The sequence below is a fragment of the Hippoglossus hippoglossus genome, chromosome 10 (assembly GCF_009819705.1).
Source record: "Hippoglossus hippoglossus isolate fHipHip1 chromosome 10, fHipHip1.pri, whole genome shotgun sequence".
In the NCBI taxonomy this organism is placed as follows: Eukaryota; Metazoa; Chordata; class Actinopteri; order Pleuronectiformes; family Pleuronectidae; genus Hippoglossus; species Hippoglossus hippoglossus.
In genome coordinates, this window is record NC_047160.1 from 15,962,546 (window position 1) to 15,985,828 (window position 23,283).

Genomic DNA, 23,283 nt, shown 5'->3' on the forward strand with positions numbered 1-23,283 from the left:
CATCTTATATCAAGCAGGACACTAATGAATATCTTTATAAAAGTACTACATTATTACTTCCTGCAATTAAAAAATAATTTAGCTCCGATATGAGGTGGATCCTCACGAATTCCCTGAAAGCAGTCAAGTGTCCTCATCACTCACACAGGACCATCAAAACATATTCATTTCTCCATCGTCAGGAAAGCAGACAAAACATCATCCCTTCCATGTACAGACAGACAAAAGCACAGGGTTGAGACCACAGCAGATGAGGAGGTAGAAATGGTTTTCAGCAGTTCAAATTTAATACTTTGTCCCCCTTTCTCTACAGAAACCCAGGTAAAAAAAATCCCCCACTCTCATAAAATACAACAGCAGCAGTTACCAGTAAAAAAAATGAAATGCAAAAAAAAGAGAGAGAAAGCATAGAGGGGAGAAGAGAGAGAGAGGGTAGGGAGATGATGAGGCAAGAAAGGAAAATATATTTTCTATATGTGAGGAGTGAGTCCAAAGTTCATCTTCAGACTGGGTCGGGGGCAGCGAGGAATCTGGGAACTTGCTGTTGTGTTCATTCAAAATGGAGGGGAGGAGAGAAAAAAAATGAACAAAAATGAGTCGAGTCCAATCCAACTAGGGGAAGGAACCAGCACTCTAAGGCAGGGATTTATTCAGGAAGGGCTTTCTCCCTCTCTGGATGAAAAAAAATCTCACTCCTCTTCAGCCTGCAAGATGTATTTTGTTGTGTGTACAGATGAAATGTATGTGCAAGTTTGTGTATGCAACAGGTTAATTGGAAGGTGTGTCTGTCATATATATGGTCAACACTGTCGCACCTCTCACTTGCTGCAAGAGAGGTGGCATTTTTCTTTCCTTATTTCTTCATTCATTCCTTTGCTTTTTTTCTCCCAATAAATCAGTCCCCGACTACCTAGTAGTCATCCAAATCAAAGATCTCATCGTCCGCTCCTTGATACTCCATGCCCTGGAAATCCACCCTGTACCGCAAGATACCTGAGGAACACAGAGATAATAGATTAGCACGGGTAATATGATGGCCAGTCAGCTTATGTCATGTTTAGTTAGATTCTGGCAGCATTAAAGGAAGAATGTGTTAGGATAAGCTAAGCCTCGTTAGCTATGGGGGAGGGAATATTACTTTCTTAAAAGTATGAATTCATGAAATTCTCTCTTCTTCTTCTTTTTTAAAAAAAAAAGGAACTACTTATGGGTTGCAAAACCAACATAGTATTACATTTTAGACGAAAGAGGAAATTTAAAAAGAACTGCAAATACAGTCTTTTTACATTTTTCGACCATCAAAAATTCCTCGGTTGTCCTGCTTGATGTTCTGGTATTTCAACTGTTCAGAGAACACAAAGGTTCTGCATGACTGACACAAATACCTATGTCGCTACTCATCCGTACAGTATGAACAGGCCTTACCTGTAGCAGGAAACCATGTTAAATATATCTTTGATTTATGATTGCACTTGTGTTTATAGTTATAACACTGAGTGGTTGGCAAGATGATTAATGTACTCTTAAAACTAAATGCTTAAACGCACAATCACTCACTTGGTAAAGAAGAGCTACGGTTACCCTTTATTGATATCATGGCATTCCTTGTGATATTTGGTCATCAAAAAGGGGGGACAACATACGTTTTCATATACAGCACAGGGACATTATGAATTCAGGATGCTTCTACTTTGCCTCCACATTTCTATACCTACTCAAGGAGTGAGTCAGGGGGAAGTGAATCAAGAAGGAAAGAGAATCTGTCTCCTCTACTATCAGAAAACATATCATATGGTGCTTTAACAAGTAGCCAATGCAATGTCAGTGCAGAAGTGCTATACTAACTGCTTTACTCAGATATAGCTATGGTTGTGCGTTAACCATTTGTTCTCAAAACTGGTCCAAAATGGCATATTTTCAGCATTTATCAGAGCTATTTCTCCTACATATAGGTCATAGTGCTCTGCTGATAATTATTATTAGCAAGTGACATTCTTGAAATCATACAGTATATCCTAGGCTATCAGTTTCTTAATAGTTGCTGATATCAGCATGGAATTAATGTTGACTAGATCATCTTGAATTTAAGAGACATAAAAAAATATATATATATATATTTCTTGTGACAAGCTTATGTGGCTGATAATTGAGAGGCTTTGTTTCCTACATTAAATCCGCTGACAAGCAGTCCTACGGTAAACTTCATATTTTGCAACCCCAACCTATTCAGCATGGGAGGTACAGAGGACAGAGACTGACCTCTCCAGTTTAAGGGCAGTACATCTACTCTCTGCGAACTTGAAGGAATTAACCACTGAGCTGCACATGTCCTCCGTCCCCTCTAACTTGATGTTGTATAAATGTACTATTCCAGGGTCATAGATACTGGCGTAAACAACTGTGTGCTCACCCCCGATGCCTCCAAAGCCCTTGACGAACTGGGACCCTTCCTGGCTTTTGTCTGTGACTATCTCCAGCGTGGCTCCGAATTTCTTGTAGTTGTTAGCAAACCACTCCAGTAGTGGCATACTCTCAATCAGCTCATGTTCCTGCCCCGTCTAGAAAAATGAAGAAAAAGAAGTCAGCGACACATGTCATGATCCTTAATTGGTCTAACTTCAATCACAGGGATCTGTCTTTTCTTTGCAAAGCATACCTCCTTGTCTGTGAAGTGAGACTTGTCTTTCTCCTGCTCCGGCGTTAAGTACAAGGTCTTTTCATCTGAAATGCAACAAAAGAGGGACAATAAAATTTCCATAATGTTGTAATCCTATTTATAATTTAAAATAATCTTTCAGCAATGGAAGATATACTGTATATGGGTTGTGTACCGTTCTCTAATCCGTTGCTCTCAGCCCCGTGCACGCGTAGAATATATCGCATGGTGTCTAAGTTCTCGTAGACTATAAGGATTTCCACCGCTCCCATTTCCAGGCCTTTGAGTGTGTCCTCCACACCGAAACAGTACTTCCCCGTGTCCTGACTGATCTCATCGAAGTACCGTCCTATACAGAGGGAGAGCAAGTAGGAAAATCTCAAGTACAAAATAATAAAAAGCTTTGTTTTTCAGCTCATGCTGGTGACATCTGTAGTCAGCACAATGACTCACCTATGAGCTTCTTCTCCTGGATGAACTTGACATTAGAGAGAACCTCTGCTGAGAGCTCAATAGCCTGGTTAAAACCATTCTCTCCTCCGTAGGAGATGTCCACAAGCTTCAGAACCTTGGCTTGTAACCTCTATAGAAACAAAAGCACATGAAAGATAAACCATTGAGATATACACACAAGTATAAAGTACAAATCAGAAAAATACACAATATAACCAGTCATTAAAATGTATTAACCATATATTAATTGCCAATTTATTACACAATAATTACCAAGTACATATTTTTGTTAGAAGACACACAGACAGACTTACTGGGTCAAACATGTCCGACTGACTGAGTTCAGTCTTGAAGTCGGCAGAGCCAGCCAAGACCATTCCTGCCACATTGACTTTGTCGTTGGACACGAAGAGCTGGACAGCCGTCTCAGCCACTTTTCTCACATAGTTGTGCCTCTTCTCCATTCTCAGACGAGCAAAACGCAGAGCAGACTGTCCTCCTCTGCCTGAGAGAAAGATAAAAGATGTAATCTTTAGAATCTGCTTGGCTGAGGGCAAAAGTAAAAGCCAAAATAAACAGAGTAATATTTATATATTGTCTACAGATCTCTGCTTGTGAAGCTGAACACATCTACATTTCAGTGTTGTGTGAGCGTAGTGGGTCAGTACCGTGCTTCTTGGGTAGGTCCACAGTGAATTTGTGCAGCACCTCTCTGGTGTTGCCCTGTAGTGTGCCAAACAGTGCCCCACTACCGTCGATCACAATAAAGCCAAACTTGCTGTCATCAGAGAGCAAGGCCGTCAGTGCCTGTATTAGAAGAGTGAGTGAAGAATGAGATCATGAGAATGTGACAGAGTGCATGCAAGATACTAAAAGAGAACTTCCCATCTCAAAAATCTTCTCTACAAGACACAGAAAGCAAACAGCTCTCACCTCGGTGTGGAACTTGTTGTCACAGAGGTACAGGGAGGTGTTGATTGGCTTAAAAGGCTCAAAGTCGATATTGACTTTCTTCTCCTTGCCTTCCTCTGTCACAATGGTCCCACAGTACACGACCAAGCCATTGGGGGGCACTAGAAAGAGAAGTGAGAGGTGATTAGAATCAAGAAATTTCAATTGTACAGATGCATATACAATGCAATGGCCAGAGGTGGCACACAATGTAGAGGAGTGTTAGGAGAGAGACACTGCAAAGAATCATCAAGCTTTCTGACACTCATGTATGTCATTGTGCTGGTTGCATTGCAGGGCTCTGAAAAGGCCACGATAATCTGTGACAAAATGTCCATAGTTCTCCCTGGATTGTTCGGGTGTATAATATAATGTACGCACCGACATTGTAGCTATGGGTAAGACACACACTTCCTCAATGTTTATAGCCACCTACACTGATGCTGTATTTGATGCTCAAATCAGATACTTCATTCTGTACACTACACTCACATGTAGTACACAGTGTACATTATATATTCAATGGTATAGTGCATAAATTCTAACTGGGTTAACAATCCCAAATTTGACATGTCCTTGCACATTCACAGTAAATGGCAGTCACAACGTGTGACCGCAATTGTCATCTGCCAAATGATCTGCTTACTGCTTTGCTGTAAAAAGGAACATTTCAATTTCTTGTGTGTCCCGTGTCACACAAGGACATTGAACAGCCGTCGGCAGAGACAACATGTCCTCCTACCTCTGCCATTGTTTTCACAAAAGTTATAAGTCCCTTTCTGCTAAATAACCCCGATTGTGAACATTGAGGGTGAGTGCATCTTCTTACACTTGTGTTGCCAAATCTGTCAGTATGATGACACATAAGCACTCAAAATAGTGAGTATGGCAGCATGCAGATTGAGAACACAGCATGTAATTCAATGCTATTGCCAGCACATCTTAACCCAGTTCAATACTATTAAGAGTGCAGCCTATAGATGCACTGTATGAATGGCAAAAAAAACTGTACTGTAAAGCACTTTTAGTGGTCACCAAGACTAAAAAAGCGCCATTTAAATACAGACCATTTACCACCCTCTCATTTACTAGATGGTTAGGAGCTTGACACGGAGGAATAGCATTGTAATGAATGGTTATGTCCAATCAATGTCTTTGCCATGGAAGAAATATAAGATTTGCAAGCCTGGAGAGATGTTGGATGAACACATTCATAATTTCTAGAGCTACTGTAACAGAAATGGTGATCATGTTTGTAAATCTGGAATAAAGTGTACACAAGCACCAAAATCTGATGAAATCTTCTGTTCTGGGTGATTGTTTAGCTCCGTTTGTCTCATCCACTCATATGTCTTTAAAATGGTAACATTATAATGTCAAATAAACACCAGAGCTTACTCTCCTTCACTGAGAACATGAGGATAAAATGTAAGACACTGTGGTGGGAATAAGTTCTGTCCAGCTAACTCTAAAAACCCAAAAAATGTTACAAGAAGTAAGCAGGTTATATTTAGGTTTGCCTTGTGACACGTACCCTTGTTGTAGAGCTTTAGTCTTTGCTGTACAGAGGTGATGGCCCCGAGTACAGAGAGCCTGTTGACTCGGCTCTTGATGTTGGAAGCGGTGCCAAACTCATCAGCCAACATCTTGGCCACTCTGGAAATCTGGTCCTTAGGTGGGATGATAAGCGAGATCATACTGGTGCCATTGCTAAAGAAAGAGAGAGAGAGATGATTTCATGTTAGTGTATTTGTAAACAAGCAATGTCTTACAATGCTTTCTTGTGTGACTAGCGTAACACCACGGTAACAATTCTCCATGCCAACTATACACAACTTCAACTATTTGGAAGTGCAACTTGGACCGGTCTCTTCATCATCATCAATATAACGGCACCCCTTCCACATGCCAGAAATCACAGGGACAAGTTCTGAACAGTTGAGGGTGAGCTTTCAGTCACAGTAGACAATCTCTGCCCTTGAAGCCAAGGACTGAGTTACAGTTCTATTGCTACACAGTTGTCCTCCATTCATTTCTTGTCACAAAGGCAAAGCATGCCAGTGCTTGCCGACTTAACACACAGACACACCGACACACCGGCGCAGGTAGCAGCAGCTGGATGAATATAGGGCAAATGGTCAACTGTGTGTAACATGGCAGGCAGTGGAGCACAGGGCAGCACATTCTGCTCAACACTAGACGGCAAGCTAGGAGCCAGTGTACCGGCTCCCACATCTCACATGTCGTGTCTGATTATTCAGCAAGGCCACAGTGTCCCTACCAGCAAACAACTGATCTGGGTTTCTTTTCCCCTGACCACCATGTAGCAGCCAAACTTTAATGTAACGCCGAGTAGACCGGCTGCCATGAGGCAACTAACTCACTGTGTCTTCAGGGTAGCAAGAGGATTTGACATGTGATCTACGTGTAAAATTGTCGCGCAAACACCATTCACATTTATGAAATACGTCTGGAGCATGTGGAGGCTGTAAGCTAGCCGGCCTAGCTTCTACCCATCAACGTGCTCGATACAGGCACCGATGGCGGCCTCTTTCCAGAGATGACGTCTATTAACGGGTCTGATTAGCAACACCGCTAACGCTACCGTTGCTAGCTGTGCACTCTTTGTTGGGACTCGAGGCGCCCAACCCCGCGCTGTCACCGACACCACACAGCCGTAGGCGGCTCAAAATCCACAGTCCTCCACATTAAAACCATCTTCCCGACCTCCAGACAAGACCAAATGCGCCAGCAGTCAGCGGCTAGCAATTAGCAAGCTAAGATATCCATGCTAAGCTAAGCTAACCACTCCCAAACTCGGCCGCACTTCTCCGATCTCCAGCTGTTGCGGCGCTCCACTTTCACACCATCAGCCGAAGCCACACAGCCCGGTGCCCTTAGCCCGGCACCCGGTATCGACCCGCACCTTAAAATCGATCACTTACCCGCGGGCAGCCTCCAAACTTTTGATCAGCTTCTTGATTTTCCATATCTCCACGTTCCTGTCCGCCGCGCTGGGGTCGTCCGCCATCTTTCTGCTGTAATCGCTTCAGCACCTGAAAAGACGCGAAAAAGAGGAGTAAAACACATGCGGTGAGCCGAGCAGGAGCCGGATTGGCGGTCCCAGTGGCCAGATGGATCATTCGTGCCGGCTCGGGGGGCGAGTACCTCTCCAAACTAGCGGCGCGGCGTCCGTTAAGGCACCTGACCAGAGCGGGCAGCTGGACTGACCGTGAGGGAAAGACCCTACCCGGCCTCTCTCTGTCAGTACAGTGCGTGGAGAATAAAAGGCCTACAGTCTGCCAGGCCCTAGCGTCCACCCTGTTCTTATCTAATACGACCTACTTTCCCCCCCGATCGCTCGGAAAACACATGGAAACCAGCTGTCAGATTTTCTGCCAGCGGTAGAAATGGAGCCGGTACGTTACCTGCCTCGGACAACGCCGCTCCGCTCCGCTCTCAGTCTGCTGCGCTACGTCGGGTCGGTGGTCCGAGGAGTGACGTTGCCTTCCCGACCGGTTCCTCTCTCCTCCACACGCCGCGCGTGGTGCTAACGACGGGGCCGCACATGTGGGAGGTGGTTTGAACCGTGGCGTTCACTTCCTGGAAACCACATAGAAACCAATGAGATCCCTCGACGCGCGTGGCAATCAAAGTGATCTAAACAGCCATTGGGCAGAAGCGACAAAGCGTCATCGAAGCCGGGCGGGCGTCTGCCACCGTGCATTGTGGGACTTGTAGTTGGCGAGAAGACGACCAGGCGCCAGTTGAAGTACTAGATTTAGCAAAACAGAGATTGTTTGAATTGGTCCCGTTAAAGTTTTTACGTCGATACTAAATAATTCTTGCGATGTTTGGTGTCGTTCTTTTCACCTGTTGCATCGTAGTTACTTATTTTCATAAATATGTACTATTTAGTGAGAACAGGGACATCTGCTGGCCAATTTTAAAACATGCATGCTAGATAAATTCCACTCACATCAGCTGCTGTCCCTCTTTTTCACACTTTTCCCCCCCAAAACATTTCATTTCTGGTTCTTAATGTGATTTTGAGGCTGATTACACACATCCAAAACAACATTATGACATCAATCCCCCATCAAAATTACAGAACTGCACATATCGCCTCTCGTTCTTGTCGACCTGATTCATCGTTTTTCAACTCACTCCTAATTAAAATGTTTTGTTTCCCTCAGCACAATCTGTCTGATGGGTTTAGTCATGTGAAACAAAAACATAACAACTCTCACTGGGTTTAAATGATGTCCAATGGGAGACACATTCAGCCGGCCTTCAGAAACCAGTTGAACTAATGGTGGCAGATGGATGAGCTAGTGTCTGTTGTACAAAATAAAAGAAAAGCGCTCCTACTCATTATGGCTGATGTGTTCCCTAAAAGTTAATCTCAGCTACCCACTTGAAGGGATAGTTCACCCAATAAGGAAAAATTCACTGATTATCTAATCACCTCAATGCCGATGGATGGGTGGGTGAAGTGTTTGAGTCCACAAAACACTTTTGGAGTTTCAACATTCTAATTCGACTTGTAACGGCATCATTTACAACATGTTTTTAGCCTAAATGTCTGCTGTGATCCATGCACGAATGCGGCTCGGGAGGATAACACCGGACATTTATACTTAAAACATAGTGTAAATGACCTTGTATCGAATTTAAATGTTAGGGTTTACTTGGATGACACCACAGGAGCAGGATGGAGGCATTTTATGTCTTTTTCTGTTGTTTTTTTTACGTTTGAAGAAGTGGTCACCAGTTACTTCAATTGTATTGAATTTGGCTGCAATGCTGTTTACCCCTGAAACTCCAAAAGTGTTTTGTGGACTCAAACACTTCACCCAACCCCTCCATCGGCCTAGTGGTGAGTAGATAATGAGTGAATTTCCGGGTGAACTATCCCTTTAATGCTACCGGCAGAGATGGCCTCTGTCTTTTACGGATGTTTTGTCAGGTTGTTGCTGACATAGGAAAGAAAGAACAGAGGGGGTTAGAAAACTCATTTTCTTCCTGAGTTTCGTTTACCAAATTTCTAGTTTAACTGCAGCATTTTACAACACACCCAATATCTTGAATGTTACACACATGAAACATTTCATCAGTAAATCCAAGTCAGCAGGGTCCAATCATCTGTTCAGCGTATGAGTTCTGGGACAATGTGGCTTTCAAGACTGCTGAGTGGGCCATTTGAAAGGCCAGCTGTGCAATTAGTGTGGCTGGCGGTATTGAAGGGAGAGAAAAAACGTAGCAGCATGTTTTAAACCAGGCAGCTCAGTAATCTGGCCGCCGTCTGTTGTTGAGGCTGATGATGCACATGAAAATTATTGGGTGAGACACTGGGTGAGGCCAAGATTGGAGCGTAAGTATAGCGTGGCTCTTATTTACGGTTATAGATCACTGTTATACAACAAGCGAAGCCTTTTGTAGATGTACTGGGTCACATTCAATGAAATATCGTATTTTGGCATTTTCCTTCCCTTGTCTTTTATACATGTTGTCCATTTGACATGAAAAGATTTGATAGAAGAGCAAATACAGAAAACATTAGATCACACTTTATACTCACATTAAAACCACTTAAAAAATATATAATATTTGTAGTTAAAAAAGTTACTGTTAATTTAATATGTTGAGATTACATGAGCTAAATCCTATTAACTAATTTGTACACTGAATTATATGTTCAACAGTTGCTGCATTTGTGAAAATTGTGCAATTCTCTGTTTAAAAGATGATTTAAAGATCTACCAACATACCTTTTTTTTTTTCAATTTTAAAATAACACATTGGTACTTTGTGTATATTAATGGTTTATTTTCACCAGTAAGGGCCTAAATCAGAAGGAAAAATGGCAAACATAAATGGGGCATTATGTAGAAATAACCATTTTATTCTTCTATATGGAGCCATGGAATAATACTGGAGCCTTTACAGATGTGGACCACTAGATGACAGCATTGGTTAGGTGAAAAATGAAAGACTTCTACAAAATCTCATCTAACAGGTGCATCCTCTCCCCAGACATTCATTGTGTTTTTTTGTATTGCTCTGTGGGACACTAAGAAGTCAGGCCTTGTTGTGTATTTGTCGTACTAATTGCGGCATGCTTTATTAGCTTTGCTGGATATTAGTCAGTGTCTTCAGTGAATGGTGATTGTTTCTGTCAGAACAAACATCTGTTTGTGCATGAAGCAACAAGCGTGATCATCCCTGTGGTATGAACCATCTCTGGTGAACTGTGTGGGCGAGGGAGGAGGTGGGTGTAGCTTCTGTCATTATCTGGCACACTCAGGACGGCTACATCATGGAGAAAAAGTGATATAGCAGTTTGTGCAATGAACTGCCTCCAAAATTGTCAAGCATCGGTATCTGTGCCAATTCATCACCATCTGTCGGGCATCAGAGCTGTAATGATCTGTCACTTGGAAATGGATGGCTCATGCTTCGCTGTGGATGGGAGCTTTTCTGGCCGGTGCTTCATTTCACCTGGTTGTCACACACAAGCGTTCAGAGAAGCAGAGAAGGTTAGGCTCTTGAAGCCTCAGGATTTGAGAGAAATGAAAAAAAAAGTATTCTAAGTTTGCAATCTCTTCTGAAAGAGCCTCAAATTATGTTACAAAAATAATGAATCATTTTTTTTCTCAATACATAACAGATGCATAACTTTGGTTGCCTCACAATTTAAAATGATTCAGCATCACGTAACCTTTCAGTGCACCTATAAGTACAAAGTTAGGTGCTGCGGACTTTTACATTTTGTCTGATACTTGTCTACCTTTCTCTGGAAGAAATACCAATTTATTGAAATGTATTTTTGTACAATCGGAAAGTCAAATACAAATTGTCAACAGATTTTACACACTCAACTATAATATCTAAATTATGATGTAAGTGAGTGCTCAAATGCTTTAATTTCCACATTGGCTCTTCAAAACAACCAAAAGGTCCATGTTGAATCCCCCTCGATCTGAGAGGCACTCTATTTGGCTTTACTAATGTAACTGGATGATTATTTCTGCAGCCGGTATAACTTAACAGCACCGTTCTCTGCAGTGTGATGGGTGAGTTATGGCATAGAGACACTCAGCTTGATCGATTACAATTCATTTGCATGTCATTGCTATGCCATTGAGAGCAGTCATCTCTTTCCTGAATGTCACACTGTGCTCTGCATTGTATCAACACCAACCTTCATAACCGTGTCATGATGTCATAGCAGGAGTGACTAATAGTCTGAGTGTACATGCGTGTGGGAGAGTTATGGAGTGCGTGACCCAAAACAGATGCCACCAGGTTCAAGGGGCCCCATTTCCCCATCTGTAGCCATCTGCTTAAATATAGTTGTGGTCGAGTTAGGGTGGGAGGAGGGACTCTCAGGGGTATTCAAGGACACAGCCTTGCTTGTCATCACTAAGAAAATGTGAGTGGGGTACAAAGAGTGAGGGAGTGAGGACACATCCATTCAGTCCCTAGTAGACAAACGGGGGCAGTTACATAATCAGCACATTAACACAGAGTTTGTTCAACTTCTTGGCTGCATATCAGAGAGGACTAACATCCCTGACCTGTAAAAGTTAGTCGGACACAAAGGATTCAAAACGCTTTAAACATGAAACAAATCTAAAGCACCGTGACACGTGTTTCTGTGACTCTTGTAACCTCGCTGTCACGGACGTGTTGGAGCTCTGATGCTTCTCCTCCCATGAAAACTTCATTTGCTCCTCCGTTTGTGCGGTGCAGCTCTCAACACACGAGGACACCTTTGAACTCCTCCGAGGGAATTAAGCAGCAGTTATTCTCTGCCGACGGGCTAATCTGTGACTCAGTATGTGTCTGTCTCACAGCCTCTCTTTCTCTGTCCTTCCGCCTAAAAGAGAGGATCATAATCGTACTTCAAAAGCTCGCGTGTGACTCAAACCAATCTTCTTAGGATGTGCTGTACGGGCATGGGAATGTGCATCTCTTCTTGGTGTCTGGCAGCCGTCTCCTGCACAACTGTGGGTTTTTGGGTTCTGGGACAAGTGCAACGATTTGGGAGGTTTTGGGTGCGAGTATATTTTTCCCTGAGAAAATCTCCAGTGTTGACATGCTTGTCACATCCCTGGCTCTCTTACTGCTCTCCACAGAGGCACGGGGAGATTTACGGATCTGTGTCCTAATATTAAGTGGATTAATCAGAAATGGAGAGTCAAGGTTGTCATAAATATAAATGAGGTTTTATGAGGCGGGGGTGAGACATGCTTCATGTGCACACAGTGCAGGCTATTAGGAGTTTATCAGTGCAGTGTATTAAGACCAATAACCTCAATTTAGAGGCCAGGACACATAGTCAATCTTAATGATGCATTGGAAAGGGGTTAAACCCAAAGGTAATGTGGACCAGCTGGCCTGCCTACACAACTCACTGACCGTGGGCATAATCCAATTGTCTTTCACACCTCAGGGAGAAAGGACTGCTGGGTATTTTGCAGCGTAAGTTCGACTCCTTTTTCTGCCTTATTGTCCGTTTCTGTAATATTTGTTGACTAATAGATATTGAAGGAACAGCAGAGCAGAATTGCTTGAGCAAACAATGTGCTAGCTCTCACTGTTAGCCTGGAGGATAGTGCTGTGCTCCAGTCGACACATCCAGCTGATAAAACCTGGATGCCACCCATCACTCCCCAAGGAGAAAATACCATATGCTCCCATCAATCTCACAGCATTACCAGGGCCTGGTTATATTTTTTTTCTATAATGGAAAATGGTCTACATGTAAACATTTGTCGAGGAAAAACACATATTTGTGTTAAAATGTGCTAAATGCAGCTGTTCTGAAACATCTGTTCCATCAGCGCCTGGCACGTGCATATTCTCTGCTCCTTTAGCTTTTAGCACAAGTAACGAAAGATAGAAGAAGGAGGGAATTGGTGGGAGATGAATCTACACCAGAAAGAGCTCCAATTCCTCAACAGCCGCGGTATCTCTGAGCATTAGAGAAGAAGAGGTCTTGGTCGTCACTCCCCAGGAAAGATCAAGTTTTCATGCCAGTGAGTCCAGTCTGTGCAGCAATCCATGCCATCACTCATGCAGTACAGCTTTAAACTAGTCTGAAATCATTACATCCAAGCCACCACCATGACAAACTCCCAGATGGACTGATAGGGGAAGGAAGGTGAGAAAAGTGGGATGAAGCACGGTAGAAAGATGGTGGAAAATGGATTTCTTTTTAAGCTGCATTAATCAAATTGACTACAGAAAGGGCAACATCCGTTCAATGGATTTAATACTGCATATTAAATGAAGACAAAAGCATGACAAGCTCACTTTGAAGGATGATGATGGGAATACTCAAAAGTTGATGCCATTTAGGTGATATGCAAATGTCTCCGAGTGAAATCATTTGAACAAAACTCCCCTAAATGCATTACTCACATTCACGCCTGAATAATTAATTAATTGTGCGGGTTATAATCTTAAAACGCTTATAGAAATTGCAGCTGAAGTCAATATATGCGACCTATCTGTGGGTGTTTGTGTGTGTGAGAGAGAACTAGTGCATGCCAACATGTGAGTTCTGGCACATGTGGACTGCTGCTGCTGGAGTGAGGACACTGAACAGACCGAATTGGACGAGGAGACTTAAACAGATTCAGAAAAACATTGTGGAACTGCCACAGTAAAACCAAGCTCTTCAGCTGGTAACATCCCCACTTCATTAGAATTTCAAATATGATGGAAAACAAGACTGAAAAATATGTTCACCGTGGTTGCATGGAGAGACGAAGAGCTCAAGCTACAGTGAGGACAGGGGCCATCACACATCTCAGTTTATTCAAACAAAATGTCACATGTGAATTTACTATATCAGCTTGGAGAATGTGTACACCTGTGTATAGGGCATCATGGGGGTGTTTGCATGTTTTCCCACAGTCCAAAAAACATGACAAGTTAATAAGACTCCAATTTGTCTTTACATGTTGCCCCTGCAATACACGATCTGTCCAAGGTGTACGCCCCCTCTCGCCCAGTGTCAGTGGGGATTGGCTCAAAGGATAAGCACTATAGATAATGGTTGGACACATGGACAAGTGTGTGTGTCCCAGGTAGCCTGAGTCAGGACCAATTGAGAAAGACAGTGGTCAGCAGGACCTGGTATTTCCCTGACGACAGGATGACAAGGTTGAATGTGAAACTCTGAGAAAAGGAGGCGATATAAACGCATTTGTCTCTTAAATTACTGAATCAGTGTCTCACATTCAAACATGGAGAGGAATTGATGGAATCGAGCCCGTGAAAAACTAGTGCCTTGTAACAGAGTGATGCCTGGTTGGAGGTTACGACAGACTGAAGAGCAGAGACTGAAGATCATCAGGAAGGAGCCTCAATTGGTGGGAGAGACAAGAGTTTAAAATGTAATCATTTGCAGCCTTGAAACAGCAGCGAAAGACAGAAGCAGCCAAAAATAAACAGCACGGTCATCACCAAGATAAACTGTTTTTGTATTGTGTTCTACAATTTAATCTGAACATTCAAATAAAAAACACGTATGTTGAAATATTATGTTTATTTGACTTTCTCTACCTTTCAAGGTCCCCAATACAACAAACAGTTAAAGCTGCAAAACCTACAGAAGAGCCTATTTGTGAAATACAGAAGAAAACCGGATAGGAGGCATTTACCTGAATGTGGCCTTCCTGAAAGAAACATGAAACATTTATTACCATACGAGTGGGGGCTAAACCTTTTATTTCTGGCGTCATGGACTGAGACCAGAGGATCCGACCAAGACACAGTGGCAAAGACAGGAGGCAAAGACAGGAGGAGGGGAAATAAATGGACAAATAGATAAAAGTGCCGGGGAAGAGAAAGTTAATTCCATATATTTCAGCAGGGTTGAGAGGTGGAGAGAGAGACAGCAGTTTCTGACTTGGTTGAAAGTTAGTGGTGCACATGGCTCAATCCAGAGACCTTGAGGAAAACATTTAGTGTAGGTTCTAATCTTGATAATTTATAATTTATATACTTTCGCCCCCTCATGTTTGTTATGACTTTGATTTCTAGCTGTTAATGCACAAGACAGCTCCTCCAGAACGACTTCCTCCATGTCCTCATTAGCTCCTCAGGTGGATCTGGTTCTGCCGCCTTTTACAGTTTGAACTCGTTCATTCTCTTAAGACTCTCGGTCCCCTGGAGCCTCCTGCTCCTCATCTGCAGGAAAATAAAATGCATGAACTCAGAAAGATGATCTTAAATTGGATAGTCTTTCTTATGTCATATACACAGTATGACATTTTATCTCCTTGGTGGAAAGATAGAGATTTAAGAGATTTTGAGCTCAGAGGGAAAAAGAACACAAATAAAACATACACACACAGGGGGTATCGGAATAAAATCTTCTAGGAAACACGTCTTTTCTCTTAGTAAAGGAATAATGTAAGTGACAAGGAGCATGTCTCTGAGCAGGCCTTCACTCAAGAGATCTCACTGCGTACAGATTTATATTTTATTAACACTGTATTCCAATGGCTCCCTGCGACATAATTAACAAATGCAGCCAATCACGCAGATATTAAGTGTGCAGCCTGATGCAGCTTCAGCTCATAGTTTCAACGTGCTGCTCTCTCTGGCATGCAAGAAAATTATACAACTTTATGACTATACCTTTCCTACACAGTGTGACATTGTGCAGAGCCAAAACAAGTAAATGGCTGGTAGGGAAAAGGTCAACATAATAATGTGCCGAAGAGAATTTGATATTTTTAATCAACTGTTCATCCAAACCAAACCTAGGTTGTAAGAGTAATGCGATCGTGTTCATGTACAGTAGCGAGTACTGGATGCGGAAGTCATGATAGACAGTGTGTCCTTTACACACAAAGAGAAACACAGTTGAACAGAGCTTCATCTGCATCAGGGAGCTCACTCTGAGAGATTGACAGAGTATTTGCAAAGAGTGGGACTGCAGCAATGGGTGGATATTGGTATTTTGTTTTCCTAAATGCATACAAAGGTTATTTATTAAGTGAGGGGTTGAAGATTATTGGAAATTTGAATGATAAATTCCATCCAGCCATTAGCATGTCACTTTTTTCTTAAGGGTCGTGGGAAAGCTGGAGCCAATCCCAGCTGTTTATTGTCCGAGAGGTGGGGTACACCCTGAACAGTCGCCAGCCCATCACAGGGCCAACAACCATTCACACCCACATTCACAGCTATGGTCAAGTTACAGTCTCCAGTTAACTTAACCCCAATTGAACTGTGGAAGAAAGCCAAAGCCACTATGTAACAAATTTATTTTCCATCTGTGCTAAAGTCACCACAGTAAGGATGGTCCACTTTTCTGGAATAGCCATATTTGTCCACTCGCTAACAGTGGCTGCTGCTGCCATGACCCTGGGTTATATTGAAGTAGTCCTCCACAGTACGATGAGAATTATTTAGTAGGAACTTAGAGGCAGCGAGGAGAGAAAGACAGGAGAGACAAAGAATATTAAAAGGAGGAATGTGTAACATATTAACCAATGAAAAAGAAAAACATGCCTGTGCTCAGATTAAACTAAACTCACGTCTCATCATAACCAGAAATTCCTTATTACAATCTGCTACATCTACTTAAAGGCAACCAGTCACCTACAATAGCATCTACACATCTATGCACGCTCAAGGGCCGTCACTCAACTGGTATATTGTTGTGACAAAAAGACTAATGGTGACTAATGAGACCAATGTGAAAGGATTATAAATGTGTTACTGATCCATTTTAATCTCAGAAATACGAACTTGAAATATAGTGTGGTTTTATTGTGGGTGGGCATGTTGTCCTTGGATACAGAATGAGTGACTGACAGCTGTCAGTTAAACTGACCTGAGGGCATCCTTCCACTGCGTCTGGATCGTATTTTTTCTTACTTTGACAGGTCAAACCTACAAACACACAAGAACAAGATCCTGTTGTAACAAACACATACGATACACTTTTCTTTAACTTATGATTCCGCCTTCAACTCAAAAGTCTGCCTCATAACCCAATTCAAGAATTCATTGTTTCCCCACAAATAACCTCTTTAAAATGTATACAAAATCATTCCCATGCTTAGCAATTCTGTTCCATCATCACAGTCTCTCTCCTCTGTCCATGTGGCACGTTGTTCTATTTTTCCTGTCATTCTCTCTGCATCAGGCTGCAGGAGGCAGTACAACCACTTACATTTCCATCACTGTCTCTTAAACTCCTGCAGAGAATGTCCGCTGCAACTATGTCCTATTTCTGGACCTTTTTTTTGGTTGCTGAAATGAGTGCAAGTTAAATTTTCCGCTCCAACATGTCCAATTCACTTTCTCCGGTGGATCTTTTAATCCTCAACAACTGCCTCATTGTCTCTGTCAGACTCAATCAGGCTCTGGAAAACTCTCCTCCCTCCCTCACCCCCAGGTTGTTGGAAGCAGTAACACCACTCGTTGTAAGACAGCTTGCCGTCCTTGAAGGAATTGCAGGAGAGGAGTTGGAAGAGAGGCTTCATGCACAGCTCATACTTGTCCAGGTCGATGGCGCTCATCTCTGCTTGGTCCAGCAGGAGGTCAAAGTTCATCCATCCCAGTGTGTCAAAGTCTAGACAGCAGTTCAGACAGAGGAGGGTTGGGGTTAACTCATGACAATATCCTAAGAACTAGTAGTATTTTGGATCAAGTCAGTCTAACATTAAAATAAATCTTCAGAGTCAAACTAAGAAACGTCATAAACTTGCACCAGAAAGATAGAAAATGTTTCATAGTGTTGGCTCGATGTGTTTTATTCCTTTTGTGACAATATCTTAACGCAAACAAAATTGAAATAAATGGGAAAACACTGTTCTATTAAAGCTTTGGCTTTTCAGGAAAGTGGCACTTTCATGTTTATCCATTTGGTGACTCACATTAAACCAGCAAACAGCTCATAAGAGTTTTTCATTATATAAAATTATACTAGCACCAACTATCATGTTTTTTCTGTGACTTTCAAACCAGGTAAAAAAAAGGCATGTTAGGCTATAAAATGCAGTCATGTTTTGCACTGTTTCCATGGCTACCACCTGATTGTACTATACCTATACTTATAATTTGATATAAAAAATAACCCTGGATAAATAGGCTCTGTGTGAGTGCTTTTAAAAATATAAAAAAAACACAGAGCACTGAGTAATTTTAGCATCAACTAAATTCAAATGGAAAGACCAACTGCTGAATCTCCTAAAAAAAACCAGAAACAACACTTGACAGTAGATAGAAAGTAGAACAGTAGAGGGCAGTAATGCAAAATAAAAAAGTCAATGAGCAAAAAGGAGTCGCCCCCTTCCTGCCACTGTTGGCTTGTACAAAGAGCTATCCCGAGTCATTGTATTTTAACACTGTATGAAATGAGGTGAAGGGTTCTGGGGCAGAGGCTGAAACTGGGACAAAGATTTACAGTCATATAAAACACACGCACATGATGTACTCAAGTCCTGTGGCAGAGTCAAAGCTGGTAAAAGATTTTTGCGTCTGCTGGTGTCGAGGTGAACCTTGAATCAGCCCTTCAGTCTGTACGTCTGCCCCGAGGAGCTCTTTGTCCTGTGTTTGTGTCATCGCAGGTCACACGTACTCAAAAACATCCTCACAATAAGATCTAACACACAGATGTAATTGCTGATATTGCTCTCATCATAAGAATAAAGAATTTCTAAATAACCTCTTTTTTTCTCTATTGAGTCTCCAAATTGTTTTCAACACAACACAAACAGTTTTGACAGTTACCATAGGAACACCATCTGATAATTATATCTGACCTGCATATTTGGTTTGTGTGTGTGTGTGTGCGTGTGTGTACACTCGTTTTTGTTACTTCTGTAGGACCTCCTAAACATTGACCTCGACAGGACAAGTGGACCTCATGGGGACCAGAGCCCGGTTCCAATGAGGTAAAACAACATTTCTCATGTCCTCGCAAAGGTTAGTGGTAAGATGTGAACTGTGGTATAGGTGTAGGTTAGTTAGTTATTATAGTAGAAATATAATGTGACACAAGAAGTGAATCATCAGAAGCACAATCATTTAAAATCAAAATGATAACTAACCCTACTGTAATCTACTCTCAGCAGCTCAATAGACATAATACAAGATTTTAGCAGAACTAAGGAAAGTTTATTGTTCCATTAAATGTTCCCTTTAGCTCTTACAGTCTCTCCCCTTGACAATTGTCAGTGTTTAGACACAAACTTAATTTGTTCACCCATTTGCTCTGCTTGTTCCTCCTGTGATTCTCCTGCTGCTCCCTCCCTCCCCTCATCCTTGCCTCTCGACTCTCTTCAGACTTTGCACTGAGGCCTGCGATGAGTCTCAGAGGGGCCCCCGTTGTCTGTTTCACTTGGCATGACCCAGATTGTTTGTGACAGGCACACGGCACTGCTGCCTGTGATGGAGGTCCCTTTGCTGGGCAGTGAGTCAGAAAGCAGGGGCAGAAAACATTTGCACACTGGGAGGCACACACACAATGGGACAAGATACACAGAGACAAAATGTCGTGTTAAGCGTTTCTTTCAGCGGCTCAGCGGGGTCAGGCCTGGCTTAAAGATGTCAGAGTCAGACGCAGAACTGACATCAAAGTTGTTCCAAAGGGATCGCATGAGGAACACTTGTACATTCAGAGCACAAGGGGGCTTAGTGGTTAACAGAGACCTTCAATAGAGGCCCCATGTGAGGGGAGGCATTCACCCTGCTGAAGTCCTCTTGAATGAGACAATCTGCACCAAACAGCCCCGAGGGGACCAGACTGTGGCTGATCGTGCACTCTGTGAGATGACAGAGCAAAAAACAGAGCTCTCCACACATACCCATACTTACAGATCATAGGCAGGCAGACAGACAGACAGACAGATGGGACAGGCAGACAGACAGAAAGACAGACTATCTTGTGAGACAGATAGAGAGACAGATCGACAGAGGGACAGGCAGACAGATATGATAGATAGATAGATAATAACACAACAATAGTCTTCCATTTATAGTAGAAATATAGAGATGGAAAACAGATTGAGACTTTTTTTGTATTATTTGAAAATTTTACAATGCAAGAAAATATAAGAACTCCTCTTCACAAGTGACTGCTTTGATATTCTGTCTTCTGGACACTTGAAATGTGAAGAATAAACGTGTCATTGTTCTCTAACACTGTTACTAAATTACCTCAAATGTCACTTTGGTATTCCATTATTGCAATAACTCAATTCTACAGCAAATATGGCAAAATTGATACATCTTGGCGAATGTGAAGCGTGCACTGTCCGGTATGTGTCACATGTGTGTTGATTTCATCTCTATGGTAATTTGTCTGTGGTGTCTGTGGTCTGTGGTGATGCATTATTCAGCCAGTTTACATTTTATTTTAAAAGATAATCACTCATGTGCCCCTGAGACATTTAGGACTCTGTATTTTTCTGTTAATGATGTGAGCCTGGCTTCAGTCATGACCCATCACATCATCTCTTTTTATTCCTTTTGGTTGATGCCACAGCTCTCTGCTTATTTCACGACAGAGGAGAACATGTAGTCCAGTGCAGAATCGTCAGCAGTATGAAATTAATGTGAAATGTCATGAGCAAATATATATTGCCCCATGGATGATGACTCTAGTTACTCTGTCCCTCTGAGAAATATGGCTGCCGCTATAAATCGTAATTCATGTATCACTGCACATACTGGCGGTCCCGTGTTGGTCAACCATTCACACCACAGCCACGCGTGCACAGTCCACATGAAAAATATAGTTTCTTGCTCACTGGATTTAAATCAACCGCAGAGTCTCTGTGACCTAAAAGGCTTCACCATGCTGATATTGAAGCAGAAGATAAACAGAGAGCAGACACTGTGAAACAGGACAAGAGAGAACTGGTGAGACAGGTTATTCATCTTTGCAGCCAAGATGTGCCGGTCATCCATCTGCCCTTTATGCAGAAGCGTCACAGTAAAGTATAAGAATAAGAACAGAGCACTGAAAGGAGGGGGGGGGGGGGGGGGGGGGGGGGTGACATGGAGATGGATAGAGAAATAGAGAGAGAGGGGAGAAAAATGAGCAAAAGAGCAAAAATGAGATTTAAACAAGCAGAGAACAGCGCCGGGTACCTGGTTCCAATATGCTCTTGATTTGGCCTCTTACCGACTCCTGGATTTAATTATTTTCTGATTATTTGAATAAGAAAAGAAAATGAAAAGATATGAAAACACTAATGTTCTGCAGATTTAGACTGCCTTAAAACTTCCATCCATCAAAATGAAAACTAGAAAACCTCCTTGTTGGAGGTCATAAAGAAGACAGGATGATGGGACTGAAAGTGAGAGGCAAACAGAAGAGAGGAATGCAGTGTATGTAGGTGTCGCAGGACTTCATATACACCCAGGAGGAATTTGCGGTTAACAGTCAGGCTGCAAGGCTGTGTGTTTCTCAACAAACACACAATATTGATCTGATCCACAAGTCAGATATCAAACACTGGATCATGGCTGGGAATTACCCTCCTGCCTCTCCTGCCTGCTCTCTACCCTCACTCCCTCACTCTGTCTTTCATGCAGTATTTGTTAACTCTGATCGATAGGGAAATGGTACTAAACAAAGCAGAGAAAACACAAAAGCGATATGTTTCTCACTCACGGACACACAAATTGGATCTGGTCACTTTTGGCACTTTGTGGACTTATGCATTCAACTCCAATGAAGAAGCAACCCAAACAATCAAGCTTGTAATCACCCCCCCATACATTCATAAGCTATACCACTTATTTAGAGTTGTAGATAAACTTAACCTGCATGCCTTTGGAAAACCAGTGCTGATGGAAATCGCCTGGATACTGTAGGGACACCAGGGCATTTTTAGTGGATTGGTGTGTCGATAGTGCAAACGCTGTTCCTCAGTCACACAGGCTGAACTGAAACTGGATTTAGGAAACCACTCCTGATCCTGAAAGTTCTCTTTTATCTACTTATATACCTTATACTCTCTCAGAGCTTCTTAAACGACCCCTAAAGTCCCAGGGTCACACCACGGTCTGGTTGTACAAATGTGGTTACAGTCTGAAAAGCTACAATATGCAGTGGCCATAATTCTGCTTCAGACATACCGTCGAGTTAGATGGATCAGCGCTGAGATTTTAGGGCAGATAAAAAAGATGCACACACATGCTGCCAGTGTCAATAAAGTTATGTGACACTAATCCCTTGTCCCCATATGAAAAACAAGCCCCCATGTTGTGTACGGTGACTGTGTTAACAGATTTAGTTCCCCCCAACATGAGTAATAACTGGACCACACACACACACACACACACACACACACACACACACACACACACACACACACACACACACACACACACACACACACACACACAGCGGGCTGATTAGCGGGCTAGCTAATGCTTCATAACCTTTTACATTTTACATCCCATTGTAAATATTACCCTGTTGCTCTTTTAAGAAACTTCTGCCAATAAAAGATAACGATGAGACGATGATAAAAAACTTAACAAGACATTTAAGTTCTTTTGACTTTCAGGTTAGGGTTGCGGAAGAAGTAAATCTAAACAAAGTTATTGTCTCACCATTAAACTGAGAGACTCATCTTCTCAGTCTGGTTTGGTCTCAGTCCCTCACATTTCACTGATAAGGCAGATCAGGAACTCCAGCTTAAAACTACACAACACCCTGCATGGATCATTAAATCTTAATATGAGGACCTTATAAAGAATATCACACGTCCAGTGATGAAGGTTTTAAATTAAGCACAGACTTTACGTACTGAGTCTTTACAGAGGAAAGGATTTGCTGAGACCGGATTGGTTATTTATCTTCGCTGAACAGATGTGTCCAGTAGGCAGTCATGTAGACACACAATTACACAGAAAGATGCCCAGTGACATTTTATTATTCACTTTAGTGCAAACCTAGTGCAAAGCAAAAAGCAAGATGGACTACTGAGAACAATTATAGTAATAAATATAGTTAGAATAACAGTATCAATTTCAGCTTCAGGTAAATCAAGGGTGAGAAATTGTTTTGGACTATTTGTGAAAATAGAATAACACAAAGAAAAATGAAGGGGTAGATTCTACCTCAGATGGAGTCACAGCTATACATAAACGTGTGTAACCACGTTATACAAGAAAACATCCTGCACAAAGCCTTAACTTTCCCCAAACTGTATTTTCAGTTAAAGAAAATT

General features: G+C 42.2%; 2 protein-coding genes across 3 annotated transcripts; both read right to left on the minus strand.

Annotated features, from left to right (window-relative positions):
- Positions 1-255: 255 nt before the first annotated feature.
- On the minus strand, positions 256-7,654 carry LOC117769019 (eukaryotic peptide chain release factor subunit 1). 2 transcript variants are annotated; one of them, XM_034597573.1, is made up of 11 exons: positions 7,489-7,654; positions 7,006-7,116; positions 5,595-5,770; positions 4,043-4,182; positions 3,778-3,916; positions 3,424-3,614; positions 3,110-3,239; positions 2,832-3,005; positions 2,657-2,721; positions 2,411-2,558; positions 256-993 (listed from the first exon to the last, which is right to left on the minus strand). In XM_034597573.1, exons 2-11 carry the CDS (start codon positions 7,089-7,091, stop codon positions 911-913), a joined length of 1,332 nt encoding a protein of 443 aa, XP_034453464.1. In that variant the 5' UTR covers positions 7,092-7,116; positions 7,489-7,654; the 3' UTR covers positions 256-910. The 2 variants fall into 2 exon arrangements, with proteins under 2 accessions (XP_034453464.1, XP_034453465.1); XM_034597574.1 differs by having other exon boundaries at positions 266-993; positions 7,229-7,585.
- Positions 7,655-14,223: 6,569 nt separating this feature from the next.
- LOC117769020 (testican-1-like) lies at positions 14,224-20,311 on the minus strand. Its single transcript, XM_034597576.1, has 4 exons — positions 20,255-20,311; positions 17,484-17,666; positions 16,923-16,981; positions 14,224-15,265 (listed from the first exon to the last, which is right to left on the minus strand). The coding sequence occupies exons 2-4, from the start codon at positions 17,644-17,646 to the stop codon at positions 15,203-15,205; spliced, it is 285 nt and encodes a 94-aa protein (XP_034453467.1). The 5' UTR covers positions 17,647-17,666; positions 20,255-20,311; the 3' UTR covers positions 14,224-15,202.
- Positions 20,312-23,283: the final 2,972 nt, after the last annotated feature.

Excerpts from the sequence above, each read along its gene's own strand:
- LOC117769019 (XM_034597573.1), bottom strand. The coding sequence starts at position 7,091 with ATGGCGGACGACCCCAGCGCGGCGGACAGGAACGTGGAGATATGGAAA. Across the intron at positions 3,615-3,777 it reads GGACCTACCCAAGAAGCACG|GCAGAGGAGGACAGTCTGCT; the intron begins GTACTGACCCAC and ends TCTTTCTCTCAG. Across the intron at positions 2,722-2,831 it reads GAGCAACGGATTAGAGAACG|ATGAAAAGACCTTGTACTTA; the intron begins GTACACAACCCA and ends GTTGCATTTCAG.
- LOC117769020 (XM_034597576.1), bottom strand. The coding sequence starts at position 17,646 with ATGAACTTTGACCTCCTGCTGGACCAAGCAGAGATGAGCGCCATCGAC. Across the intron at positions 16,982-17,483 it reads CTGCTTCCAACAACCTGGGG|GTTTGACCTGTCAAAGTAAG; the intron begins GTGAGGGAGGGA and ends GTGTGTTTGTAG. Across the intron at positions 15,266-16,922 it reads CAGTGGAAGGATGCCCTCAG|ATGAGGAGCAGGAGGCTCCA; the intron begins GTCAGTTTAACT and ends ATTTTCCTGCAG.